This window comes from Diceros bicornis, chromosome 24 (assembly GCF_020826845.1).
Source record: "Diceros bicornis minor isolate mBicDic1 chromosome 24, mDicBic1.mat.cur, whole genome shotgun sequence".
Classification (NCBI taxonomy): domain Eukaryota; kingdom Metazoa; phylum Chordata; class Mammalia; order Perissodactyla; family Rhinocerotidae; genus Diceros; species Diceros bicornis.
Window position 1 is genome coordinate 9,306,738 of NC_080763.1, and position 14,414 is coordinate 9,321,151.

At 42.9% G+C, this 14,414-nt stretch overlaps 1 protein-coding gene across 1 annotated transcript in view; it reads right to left on the minus strand.

Annotated features, from left to right (window-relative positions):
* CCDC175 (coiled-coil domain containing 175) overlaps positions 1-14,414 on the minus strand; it is a 68,176-nt gene that overhangs the window by 46,269 nt on the left and 7,493 nt on the right. Inside the window, exons 4-6 of the mRNA XM_058567974.1 lie at positions 13,405-13,540; positions 10,562-10,790; positions 7,265-7,387 (exon numbers count right to left, since the gene is read on the minus strand). Coding sequence (XP_058423957.1) covers positions 7,265-7,387; positions 10,562-10,790; positions 13,405-13,540 — 488 coding nt within the window. The remainder of the gene's footprint in view (positions 1-7,264; positions 7,388-10,561; positions 10,791-13,404; positions 13,541-14,414) is intronic.

Here is a 14,414-nt window from a genome sequence, read left to right on the forward strand (position 1 = left end):
TTGAATGTTTGGTAGAATTCACCAGGGAAGCTGTCTGGTCCTGGACTTTTATTTTTGGGGAGGTTTTTGATTACTGTTTCGATCTCCTTACTGGTGATTGGTCTATTCAAATTCTCTAGTTCTTCTTGATCCAGTTTTGGAAGGTTGTATGATTCTAAGAATTTATCCATTTCTTCCAGATTGTCCAATTGGTTGGCATATAGCCTTTCATAGTAATCTCTTATAATCTTTTGTATTTCTGAGGTGTCTGTTGTAATTTCTCCTCTTTCATTTCTGATTTTACTTATTTGTCCCTTCTCTCTTTTTTTCTTGGTGAGTCTAGCTAAAGGTTTGTCAATTTTGTTGATCTTTTCAAAGAACCATCTCTTGGTTTTATTAATTTTTTCTATGTTTTTTTGGTCTCTATTTCATTTATTTCTGCTCTGATTTTTATTATTTCCCTTCTTCTACTGATTTTGGGCTTGGTTTGTTCTTCTTTTTCCAGTTCCTTTAGGTGCATTGTTAGATTGTTTATTTGAGATTTTTCTTGTTTGTTGAGATAGGCCTGTATCGCTATAAACTTCCCTCTTAGAACCGCTTTTGCTGTATCCCATAAATTCTGGCATGTCATATTTTCATTTTCATTTGTCTCCAGGTATTTTTTTATTTCTTCTTTGATTTCTTCATTGACCCAGTCATTGTTCAGTAGCATTTTGTTTAATCTCCACGTATTTGTGGCTTTTCTGATTTTCTTCCTATAGTTGATTTCTAGTTTCATACCATTGTGGTCAGAAAAGATGCTTGGTATTATTTCAATTTTCTTAAATTCATGGAGACTTGTTTTGTGGCCTAATATGTGATCAATCTTGGAGAATGTTCCATGTGAATTGGAAAAGAACGTGTAGTCTTTGGTTTTTGGATGGAATACTCTGTATATATCTACTAGGTCCATCTGTTCTAGTGTGTCATTTAAGGCCAATGTTTCCTTATTGATCTTCTGTTTGGATGATCTATCCGTTGGTGTAAGTGGAGTGTTCAAGTCCCCTACTATTATTGTGAAACTGTGTATTTCTCTTTTTATGTCTGTTAATAATTACTTTATATATTTAGGTGCACCTACATTGGGTGCGTAGATATTTACAAGTGTTATATCCTCTTGTTGGATTGTTCCCTTGATCATTATGTAATGCCCTTCCTTGTCTCTCTTTACAGTTTTTGTTTTAAAGTCTATTTTGTCTGATATGAGTACTGCTACCCCAGCTTTCTTTTCATGCCATTTGCATCGAGTATCTTTTTCCATCCCTTCACTTTCAGTTTGTGAGTGTCTTTAGGTCTGAAGTGTGTCTCTTGTATGCAGCATATATATGGGTCTTGTTTTTTTATCCAATCAGCCACCCTATGCCTTTTAATTGGAGCATTTAGTCCATTGACATTTAAACTAGCTATTGATAAGTATGTACTTACTGACATTTTTAACTTTTTTTTCCTCAGTGTTTTAGTAGTCTTTCTCTGTTCCTTTCTTCTTCTATGCAGAATTGATGGTCTCTTTAGTTTGACCTCTGTCTGAAAGCTGTACTCTTTAACTCCCCTCCTCCCTCCTTTTATGTTTTTGATATCATATCTAACCTCTTTTTTGTGCATTTGTATCCATTACCCTCTTATCGTGGAAATAGATAATTTTTCCTGTTTGTGGTCTTCTCTTTTCCCCTTAAATAAGTCCCTTTAACATTTCTTGTAGCACTGGTTTCTTGGTGACAAACTTCTTTAATTTTTGCTTGTCTGGGAAATTTTTGATCTCTCCTTCCATTTTGAATGATAACCTTGCTGGGTAGAGTATTCTTGGCTGTAAGTTTTTTCCTTTTAGCACTTTAAATATATCATGCCACTCTCTTCTAGCCTGTAAGGTTTCTGCTGAGAAGCCAGCTGATAGCCTTATGGGGTTTCATTTGTATGTAACTTGACTTTCTCTTGTGGCTTTTAGGATTCTCTCTTTATCTTTAATTCTGGACATTTTTATTATGATGTGTCTTGGTGTGGGCCTCTTTGGGTTTATCTTGTTTGGGGCTCTCTGTGCTTCCTGTACCCGGATGTCTGTTTCCTTCCTTAGGTTAGGGAAGTTTTCATCTATTATTTCTTGAAATAGATTCTCTGCCCCTTTGTCTCGCTCTTCTCCTTCCAGGACACCTATAACATGGATGTTAGTGTGCTTGATGTTGTCCCAGAGGTCCCTTAGACTGTCCTCACTCTTTTTAATTCTTTTCTCTTTTACCTGTTCAGCTTGGGTAATTTCTTCTAGTCTTTCATCCAGCTCACAGATCCATTCTTCTGTATCCTCTACTCTGCTTTTGAGTCCCTCTAGTGAATTTTTCACTTCCAGAATTGTATTCTTCATTTCTGATTGGTTCTTTTTCATATCTTCCATTTCTTTGTTGACATTCTCACTGAGTTCCTCTATTCTTCTCCTCACACCAGTGAGCATGCTCCACACTCTTTGTTTGAACTCTCTGTTGGGTTGGTTGCTCATTTCTGTTTCACTTAGTTCCTTTTCTGGGGTTTTGTCCTGTTCCCTTACTTGGAATGTATTCTTTTGCCTCCTCATTTTGCCTCTTTCCCTGTGCTTGTGTCTATGTATTAGGTAGGTCAGCTACGTCTCCTGCTCTTGGATAGGTGACCTTATGTAAGTGATGCCTTAGGAGGCTTCCAGTGTGCTTCCCTCAGTTGTCAATGTTCCAGGGGTGACCCCTATGTGGGCTACGTGTGTCCTTCTGTTGTGGCCTGTTTGCTCTCTCTGTAGGCGCCCAGGGAGGCCGAGTTATGCTCCTGGCCAGCTGTTGTAATGCTCAGCTGCTTGTAGTTGTTGTGCACCCTTCAGTCTCTTTATCAGGTGTGGGGAGCCCCAGCACCGTTGGCTGCAAGTTCTAATACCACATTTGTGTTGCAGTATTTCTTTTAAGTGAGTAGGCCCCCAGAGTGGCAGGTTGTTAGGCTCAGGGCCTTACAATTGCTATAAGCCTTCAGTCTTTAGGTCTCTTGTCAGTTCTCTGAGGATTGCAGCTGGGTGGGGCTGGCCGCAGGCACGGGAGCACCCAATTGTTTCAGGCTTTGGAAGGTGGGGCAAACCTCCTATGTGGGTCTTTGAGAAGCACAAGTCTTCTGCAGCTGACAAGCCCTGCCGCCCACAGGTCCACACACACAGTCAACACAGTCCTGCCCCGTGTGCGCTTCCCGACCTCCTGAAGCGGACCCAGTCTCTCCACGGTGGGAGCCCCACACACTCCACCGCCGCCCCACACTCTCCACCCACTCCTTGTGCACGCTCTGCACTACTGAAGTCGGCTCAGTTGCCAGGCTGCAGAGAATCCAGTCATCAATCTATGCAGGCCCACAAGTTGCCTGAGGGCTTGTTGTTGGGTGGGGACAGTCTCTAGGGTGGGCTGCCTGCCCTGGCTGAGCTGGATTAAATCGGTGCTCTAGTGGGTGGGGCAGACCCTGGGCTAGCAGGCCTCAGGGAGAACTCCAATGGTGTCTGTGTCAGCACACCCACACCAGGCCACAACAATGGCCGCCGCCAATGTCCCAGTCCCTGGAGAGGTCTCACCCCTCACCAAGATGCACTCAGGGCCTATTAGGTGAGTCTCTTTTCACCTCAGCACTGTGCACCTTTCTTCCTGGTGATTTTAGGTGCTTTCTGAAACGGGTGAGTTTGCGTGTGGGCCCTTTAAGAGCCAGTTTTAGTTTCCTTGTGAACCGGGTTTTCTGGGGGTACTCTCCAATGTTTTAGTAGCAGCAAAGTCAGATATTCTGCCACTCGTCTCAATTGTGCTGGGTCCACAAAATGCCCACAGCGGGGGCGCTCCCGGCTCAGGGCCCCGCGCCTCCAGAGAGGCTGCGTACCTGTGGGCGGCTCCCAGCGGCCGTGAGGCGGGCGGCTTGTGAAGGCGGCGTTTTTCCTCTCCAGAAGGGAGTCTCTGCCTCTTCTACCCTAGTTAGGATTGTCCTTTGTTGCAGGAGTTCCTCTCATCCAGTTTTCAGTTCTGTCTCAGGGGTAATTTTTCCACGAGTAGTTGTAAATTGGCTGTGTCCGCGGGAGGAGGTGAGTTCAGAGTCTGCCTACGCCACCATCTTGACTCTCTCCTCGAAACAGATATTTTTACAATGCAGTTTTGGAATAAAGAAAAGGGAAGGGAAACTTCTCAGAGCCTTGGGTCTGCACTTCAGCTTTTGAGGGAGAATGGAGCTGAGAGAAAGCTGATCAAACAAACTCCTCTGCTCTGTGGCACAGAGTTACCATGCACAGGTTATTTTATGCCATCTAACCTTGCACAGCACTGTGGGGTCAGAGAAACACCTGTGGTGAGCATAGAGGTGCTCTCGGTTATGCCAGGTGACACAGGTAGGTGACAGCTCTCCCAAATTATTTCTTTCTCCAAAGTACCCACATGACTACACTTCTGGGCTATAACTAGTTCCAGAGTTAACAGGGGTCTGAAATCCTAGAACTGCCATCAAAATCAGCAGAGTGACTAAAGGACTCTGACCAGTCACCAGGACTAGTGACTACACGCTAAGGCCCACGAGGCTGACATCTGTTACCTCTCGCCCTCAGTCCTCCCTGCCCTGGACATGCAGGCCACCTTGAGAATCACACACGATTATTTTTTTCTGCCAACATCACATCAGCTTGACCTGGATGCAGAGTTTTCTAAACTAAAGTTACCACATGAAGATTAATCTGAAATTCTTTGCTGTCTCAGTCCACAGCCAAAATGTTGTTTTCTAATCTCAGGCAACAACAACAAACTTTACCAAATACAAAGCCTTCAGGTAAAAGCCTTATAGGCATGACCTCATTTGACCTCCACAAAAGCCCTTTGAAATACGGAAGATTATTACACCCATTTTACAGGTGAGGAAACTTTGGGTTGGTAGAGCCAAAATTTGCACCCAGATCTCCGTGACACTCAAGTTTGTGAACACTATTCTCCAGTGGTAAGGTGGAGTGGGAGTGACAGGCTGGATTGTGAGGGTGCAGAATGACACTGGAAGGGCGTTTATCCCTACCACCTCCAAGCCTTGTCTAACTTGGCCTTCGAGATCTGTGGAGCACAAATTAAGGACCATATACTTCATTTTCCCAAGCCAGGTTGGTGGCGGACTTGACTTAACAATTTATGAGGCTAAACTGGAGACAGATGAGCTTGGACAGGCAGATAAAATCTGTTTTATACGATCGTATGTTTTCCTTCGAGCCTGGCCTGACTCATGCTTCCTCACTACATTGATATTTAAAAATCAGATAACGATCTTTTTAAATGCACATATTTGGAGGAAATTTTTGATTTTACTAATGTTTTATAATTGGATATCATAATAGATATATTGTAACTATTATGATCAGAACCAGCCTATACAAGGTATAAAGTACTCGCCCCTTATCCATGGGGGTTCCGATCCAAGGCCCCCAGAGGATGCCTGAGACCACAGATGGCACTGAACCCTCTCTGTACTGTCCCCTATACCTACATACCTGTGATCAAGTTTTGTTTACAATTAGGCGCAGTAAGAGATTAACAATAATAACTAATAATAAAATAGAACAATTATAACAATATACTGTAATAAAAGTTATGTGCATGTTATCTCTCTCTCTCTCTCTCAAAATATCTTATTGTACAAATTTAATGCCTTTCCCTCGTAACTAAGCACTTATCATGCACTGTGGCCATAAATTTTGCAGTCAGTGGTGCAATAGCAAAACTAGCACAAATTTCTTTTTCCTTCTTTACAATTTTGTGGATGGAAGATTTGTTCTTACCATACATCTCAGCAACCTCAGCATATGATTTTTCTTTCTTTCCTTACTAAGTCAAGAATTTTCTTCACCTTTTCACTGAAAGGAAGTCCTTTACAGTTCCTCTTGGGCGTATCCGAACAGCCAGCATCACTACTCTTGCGCTTTGGGGCCATTATTAAGTAAAATAAGGGTGACTTGAACACAAGCACTGGATATCTTACAGTCGATCTGATAACCAGAGGTTCCTAAGTGACTAACCAGCGGGTAGCATATACAGCGTGGATCCCGGGAACGAAGGGATGATTCTCTTCCCAGGCGGGACAGAGTGGGAGATTTCATCACTCTATTCAGAATGGTGCACAATTTAAAATATATGAATTGATTATTTCTAGAATTTTCCATTTAATATTTTTGGACCACAGTTGATCGCAGGTAACAAACCACGGAACTTGAAACCACAGATAAGGGGGAACTACTGTAACGGAATTAACAGCATTCTGATAAGAACTGTCATATTTCAATATTTCTGTTGCCCCATATAGTTTTACATGTAATTCTCAAGTTTTACAGATGGAAGAAATACACTAAAGACTCATTAATTCAACTAATCATGAGAGAAGATTGACAGGCATTTTTGGTTTTGTGTGTGTGTGTGTGTGTGTGTGTGTGTGTGTGTGTTAGTAAGATTAGCCCTGAGCTAACATCCATTGCCAATCCTCCTCTTTTTGCTGAGGAAGATTGGCCCTGGGCTAACATTCGTACCTATCCTTTTCCACTTTATATGGGACACCGCCACAGCATGGCTTGACAAGTGGTGCGTCAGTCCGCGCCCGGGATCCGAACCTGCGAACCCCAGGCCTCCGAAGGGGAGCTCAAGAACTTAACTGCTAGACCACAGGGCCGGCCCTGGCATTTTTGTTTTAATTAACATAAAAGTGGTATTAACATTAACCTTTTCAATTATAGCCACCTCCATAAGCTTTAGTTTTCTTATCTTTAAAATAAGGATATATAAAGAACTCACACATCTCAACAACAAAGAAACAAACAACTCAATAAAAAAAATGGGCAAAAGATCTGAACAGACATTTTTCCAAAGAAGATACACAAATGGCTAAGAGGCACGTGAAAAGATGTTCAATATCACTAATTATTAGGGAAATGCAAATCAAAACTACAATGAGATATCATTTCATGCCCGTCAGAACGGCTATAATTAACAAGACAAGAAATAACAAGTGTTGGAGAGGATGTGCATTCCCAACTTCCTTCTTCCCAGCATATTCCTGAAGAAGAAAACACAATTGCACCACAACACTCTAAATAAAGTGTCAGAATATGTTAACATGCCAAAAACAGTTCCCCAGAATGGTATGAAGAGGAATTAAAATCAACTCCTTTTTTAAAACACCTACTACCAGTTATAGTTAAGGCAGTGTTCACAGAGGTGCCTGGGTCAGGCTTGGAAACACATCGTTTATTCTTTCTTACCACTGTGCTGGTAGTAACTGTTTCTTTCATTTTTGACACTTTAAGCTTTAATTTATCCAGTTCTTTCTTCTTTTCAAAAGTCTCCTTTCTCCTAAGTTCACAGAGATTTTTATATTCATCAATCTGTAGTGACAAACATAATAAATCAATCAAAAAGCTCATGAGGAAAAGGGAGTTTAGGAAATCTTTGTTTATTTTGTCAAATTCATATTCAATCTAAGTATACCATATTCAATCTATCAACAAATTAAAAATAAAAAAACAAGGTTTGCTTGTTTTGCAGCATCACAGGAAAAATAGTGAAACACAAGGACTAAACTGCAATTACAAAATGTTGAAATAGTAAATTTATAAGAGCAATAAAACAATGATCATTAATAGCAAATTATAAAAGCAATTGCCATTGTAGCAATTTACTGGTAAAACACAACAGCAATGGTTACCAGATGGACAGTGCGCTAAGCAGATCAAGAGAGTCGAAGGAAGGAATGAAGAATTGTCTGGAAATCTAAGTTCACATTATTTAATGGGAAATAAAACAGACTAAAGACAGAGTAAACAAAATCACCGAAGACAAGGCAGCTCACAATCCTGGATAATTTCTTACCATTTTACCAAGATCAAACAGATTCTGATCACTTGTCAGACCCTTATGAAGTGAGTACCCTCTTATGAAAATCAAACGCGTCATGGATTTGTCTGACAAAATGAATTATCAAGAAAAAAGTAACAACTAAATTGTAAGGCCTGAGAAAGTACATTCAACTCTGTATTAAAGAGTTATAAAAACATATTTTGGGTGATTTCCATCAAAGCCAGCAGTCAATTCCCCCAAAGCGGCCACTCTGAACGAATGTGATCATTCTCACTTATCTCTGCATCAGGGCACAGTTGCATATGAATGAAACTTTGTGATTAATAAATTTTGTTGAAAACTGGAATTCTATGTTCATACTTTGGACTAAGCCTTCTCCCAAGGTCTTGCAATTATAGAAATAATATTGGCAAAAAATATTTTGTTTTGTTAGGGGAGATCTTATGGATTGCAAGATTCTCTGACGCCTGTAACAGTGTTTCCTTTCTCCTAGGAAGTAAAGAGAATTAACAGGCTGTTACCACGGCCTATCAATGTGTCTTTAGTGAAGGTTGGTGGCTGATGCCTTAATATCTACCTCAGTTGGTCTAGCCCAACTATAGCACACAGCATTCCCTTAGGATCCATTATTATTCCAGGGGTGGGCGCTGTCTTAACCTGACCAGATCAGACACAGCAGGAAGACATATTGTCCTTGGTTGGCGAAGGTTTTCCTCTTTCTACCTGAATAAGGAAGCCCACAGTCCAGTTGTCACCGGCAGCCATCTTGTGACCATGAGGGTAACCAGCCTTAAGATGAAGGATGGAGGAGAGGAGGGATGAGCCACTGAATTAACTAGTCTTAGAGGCTGTCCTACCTCAGGAATTCCTACTGTGTGAGGTAATAAATGCCCTTACAATTTAGGCCAGTTCAAGTCAGGGCTTCTGCTATTGCATCTGAGAGTGCCCTAACTGGTGCCCTTCTCCAGGGAGATAGACTGGGGTAGGCAAACACCAACCCATGGGCCAGATTCACCACCACCTCTCTTTGTAAAACACAGTGTAACACACTCTCATTCAGTTAGGTATTGTTTATGGCTACTTCTGTATTAAAATGGCAGAGCTGAGTAGTTTCGACAGAGACTGTATGTCCTACAAAGCCCTAAATATTTACTATTTACTGGTCCTTTCCAGAAAAAGCCTGTGGATCCCTAAGAAAGACCATTCACATAAGGAAGAAGAATCTGTCATGTTTGCAAATTCCCTATTTGAAGCCCCTCTGGCTTTCCTTTCTCGCATTTTAACATTTATATTAAAGAATAGGAAGGGAAAAAATTTCCCGTTAGGGCTTAAAATGAAGTTAGAAACTCATTCATTCAATAAAGTGATATTATAGAGTGCCTAGCATGTGCGAGGTCCGCCAGGCCTGCCCGCGGTGCTGCGACACAGCAGGGAATGAAACACACACGATCCCTGCCCTGCGGAGCCTTCCTCCTGGTGGGCAAAGCGCAGGTCCGATGCCACCACTGACCACTTCTTCGTCCCAGGGGAAGTAAAGAAAAGGGACAGAGCTCCCCTGTCCTCACTGCCCATCGCCTTGGAAGTTGCTACTCAGATGTGCACACACAGACACACCCCACTTTTGGCCCCTGTACTTAACTGAGCCACTCCAGCTTGGGGGTTCTGGACAGCTCAGAGAGAACACAACGCTGCTCTCAGCAGAGGGCTGGAAACAGTGGGGTCAAATGAGCGGCCCTCCGCACTGTTGTGGATAGGGAATGAAAGCAGGAAAACCCCTTTTTGTTCCTGTTGTCCTGAAATGTCCATTTCATTGTGATAACAATAAATCCAGGTAAGGTCTAGCCCAGTGAAGGAGCCCATCGCTATTTTTGAGACACGGATTTCAGTTGATTCCAGCACTGCAGCCCAGGCTGGAACCCCTGAGAAGGTCCAGGGAGCTCAGCTTTCTATTTAGCAGCTGCAGGATGCCCAAGGGACTCTCTGCCAGCTACCTCACAAAGAGCCTGTGCCAAGGATGACCAGGGCTGAGCTTTCTATACTCGAGAAAAATAATGCCTGGTTTTAGTGGATAAAGAGGCTCAGAACTGGCTGGAATTTGTAAACAGCCCAAGTCTTACCATGGAATCAATGCTAAGCAGAACAAGGAGGAACTGGTCATACAGCATTCTGATGGTGAATTTTCATTAACATCTTGCTGGCCTAGCGGACAACAAGATGCAGTGGTTATCCCTGCCCCACCATCACAGAATTGCTGGTCTCACTCTTGGGGCGCTAGGCTCTGCCGAGTCCCTCTGCAGGCCGCTCCTCCCAGATTCACTCAGCAGGAGCCACAGGCTCTGGCAGAGCTGAACTCCCTGGTCCTGTCCATAGAGACAAGGCCTCAGAACTCTCAAAAGCAACCAGATGACATGGAGGCAAATGCCTTGTCCCTAAAAGGCTGCATATGAGCAAGAGGCCACCCCAGGGCTACAAATCTTACCACTCATATTCTTTCCCATGAACTGAGATGCTGATACACAAGCAAATGTCCTCCCCAAGGGGCTCCAGTGTCCTTGAGTCTCTGCCCTATCCCCACACCAATGTTCACAGAAGATGCCACAGGAGCGCTTGCTAGCCTCGAGGACAAACACGTTATTTCCCACTTTTCCTGCTTGAATCCTATACAATTCAGTACGTATTTTAAAAAATGTCATACCACTTACCTCTTCACACAATTTTTGTTTTCTTTTTAAAAGTTCTGCTTTTGCTTTTTCCATTTGTTCCTTTACATCCTGAATATATTTTTTTTGCAATTCTAGTTCCTCCTCCTCTGAGTTTATCTTGGTATAAGTCTCATTGATGTAAACAGCAGTAGTGGCTTTTTCTTCCATGGTGTGGTTGAATGACAGGACAGCCTTTTCGTGCTGCCTTGCTAGCTCCTCTTGCTTTTCACTAGGAGAAAAGAATCAGTCATGGCATGAAATGGATGGCTTTTGGGAAAGGGATTTGAAGTCTGTTTGCTGAGACTAACCAACATAAAGAGGGAAATTGTAAGAGACACTTATTTTAGAGTTGTATTTGTGATTGCCTAAACTTGGTTGAGATGAGGACAGAAGGAAACACAAGACAAGTGTCAACCTTGCAACTGTTTACCACTGCAAAATGTCATGTGGTCCTGTCTCACCTCACCAGTCCCCACATACCAGGTAATAACTACGGGATGTTTTGGTTTAAAGTATACAATGACGCAAAAACAGTTTTGAACAGGTAAATGGAATGTGGCCAAATGGCTTGATTTGTGGCATCGCCATCTATCTTATCATCCTGACATATGTGGTGAAGCCAAAGAAAGATAGACATCCCACCACCCGTCCAGCCACCTTCCGATGCCGTCACCCTGCAGGGAGGGCCCAGGAGAAAGCTAGCCTTCCTCTGATGGACAGGAGTTGGGGAGGAGGGGGCTGAGTGCATCCTCACTGTTCAGAGGATGCTTGAAGCCTAATTTGAACCCTCTTATCTTCTCCCAGCTGCAACCAAATCTGAGTTCAAGGGGAGATATTAACTTCACGTATCCATTGTGGGCCACATACTTCTGAGGAAGACCTTAAGATTGCGAGAAACATTTACCTGGGGCTAACAAGAAAAGGTTTAGAGGAGCGACAATTGGTGCCACTTCTATATTTTCCTTTGTTAAAAGCTCCTGCAATGTAAAGGCCTTTTCCCTTTTCCCAGTCCCCAGGGCTAAAAACGTTAGTTCAGGGAGATTGTGTGCAAAGGCCCAGGAAAATGGAAACAGTCGTTGGTATTTATTTTCCAGAAGTCAACTCCTCCACAGAAATGCAATAAAAAGAAGCCCAGGATAGAGGGGGTCAGATGGGGGGTGCTTTGTGGGTCTGGCAGAGGAAGCCTTCCAAGAATGAATCAACCTAAAGATTGAGTAGCTTCAAGGAAGCAAAGCAAAAACAAGTCTAATCAAATAACCTAACCAGGTGATCGTGACGGGTTGAGAAGGGAGCGCTCAAAAACTGAATGTGGGACCTAGGGAAAACCAAAGAGCTCACACAGATCCAGTTTTTGAGGACTGTCCAGGAGACGACCACCTGTCAGAGAGTGTGGGTACCTGGATTTATATCTATCTTTGAAAAATGGATGCAACAAGTGAATGCAGCTCATGATGCCAACTCATCAAGAAATCCACCTTCTGTTTGTAATTTGCTTTTCCATAAAGATTTGTCTAGAGCAGTGATTCTCAAAGTGTGGTCAGGACCAGCAGCATCAGCATCACCTGGGAACTTGTTAGAAATACACTCTCTCACCCCAACCCCCAGGTCTACTAAATCAGATATTCAGGGGGAGAGGGATCCCAGTCATTTGTGTTTTAACAAGAACTCCAGGTGATCCTAATGCACACTCAAGTTTGAGAATCACTGGTCTATAGGGGCGTGACGGTGCTGGCCAATTCACACGAGTATTCCAGCTTGGGTATTTTCCTCGTTACTAGCTTTGGAATTGATAGTCCAGTTTATACGGCAGTCTCTGGCGCTTGCGGCTGGCAGGCACCGTGCACACGTCCGCACTGTGAATCCCCAACAGGGGTTAGTGCATGCAGTATTTCTCAAACCTATGTGATCACAAACTTTCTTTTTCATGGAGCATCTCCCAGAACAGGTGTTCTGAGGTCTCCACCTCATTCCTGATGCTTTGATGTCTTGTGCACCAAGAAACCTTCTGATTATTTCAGCTTCCCAAGAAGATTTTTTCACCATAACAGGGCTCTCTGAACATTTCTTACTCTTAACAAACTAACATTCTGATATTTACACATCAGTCCTGCCTATTTGCCCACACTGCTGAGTTTTTCTTCAGGGTTTTGTTGTTTTTTATTTCAGAATATGTCTCTTCCTCCATGAGCCAGGTAGGTCAAGACTTGTAACGCCCATTTTACAGATAAAGAAAATGATGCCCACGGTGGGTGAAGTGCTGGCGACACAGCTCAGGAATAGAGGACAGAAACTAACAGGTGTCAGATCCTGAGCTACAGGCAGGTACATATATTGTCCCACTTAATTACAGATAAAATTACAGAACCCTCTCCTGGGAACCAACCCCATCCTCAGCCCTCCAGTAGATCATGACTGATATCTTTAAGGGACTAAACTAGCGACAATATATCTGCTTTGATACTATATTACAATACTCAACAACATTTGTTCCTTTGGTGGTTGAGGTTTGTGAACTTAATCTTACTAACATGGAAACTAAACCACTGTGAGCCTCTCCCTTTGGAGGTGGCGTGCAGGGCAGCGTGTGGTTTACACACAGTAGCTGCCACTGGGAAGCTGCTTGCTTCTGACATTGTACAGTGGTTGAAGGTTTTCTGTTCTCCTCTCCCACTCTCTGCAGCAACACACAACCCTCATCGGTCCGGGTCATCTTCTACCAGTGATCTCCACCCCTTAACCTGCCCTGCACCAGTTCAGACCAGAAGGCCAACCCCTTAGGACAATGTTCCCACTCCAGCCCAAGACCCCGACCCCCTCAAGTGCTGAATAAAAAAAATACCTACCCCAGAGCTGTATTAACATTATTCAGATCAAGTATTTTCATCTTCAGAAACTCTACTTCATTATTCATCCTTGTAACTTTCATTTGTAATTGATTTATCTCAAAAAGATTTAATCTGCGAGCATCTCTGACACATTCTTAAAAGTAAGTGGAAATGTTACCAAATTATTTGAGAACCAGCATAATTGCAGATACTGACTTTTCAAATCATGAACAAATTATGACTTTCTGGGGAAACAGTCTTTTAATTATGTTCCTGTATCAGACATCTCTTACCCCTTTGGACTCTCTCGGTCTTACCTATCCATTGTTTCCCTTATTTCAGCTGCTGCTATGGTGACCAGCTTTCTGTGGGCTCTGAACAACTTCAGGCTGTGCAGTCTGACTGCTCCTGATTCCTGCCTGTTCTACTCATTTCTCACCTCCTGTCTAGGACTTCCCTGTTGCCTCTGCCATGGGACTTCTTTAGACACCCACACTCATGCATCTGTAACCCAAAGTGTGGGAGATGGGGCCAACACGGGACTAAAGACAGACAGAAGCCAGTGCCTGGATAGTCCTGAGAGAGACAACACTGTGTCTTAGGGGCATGTTTTCATACTTAATTAGTTGCATTTGGCAGCAGTCAACATCATATTGCACCCCATACTAGTTCTCCTTCTCCCTGCTTTGCTCTTCTTATCCCGCCCTTCTCCTCTTTGAATTGTATTCCCTAATAAAATATTAGTGCAAAAGCCATCATCTCTGGCTCTGCTTTCTGGGGAAGCCAGTGTGTTAAAGAACTAATTATTCATCAATAAATAGCAAATCAGTGTAATCACATAAGACTTCAGAGGATTACCTTAGTGTAAGATAGACAGATGGTAAAAATGCAGGAATTTTTGAACACTGTTGTTGAGAAAGGTACCAGACTACCCACTTCTATGCAACAAATTCCCAAGAAACTAGCTGGTAGCTCCCCGGGGAGAGCCAGGTTATTTTTTCCAGGCTACTAGTTAAATTTGCTCATTG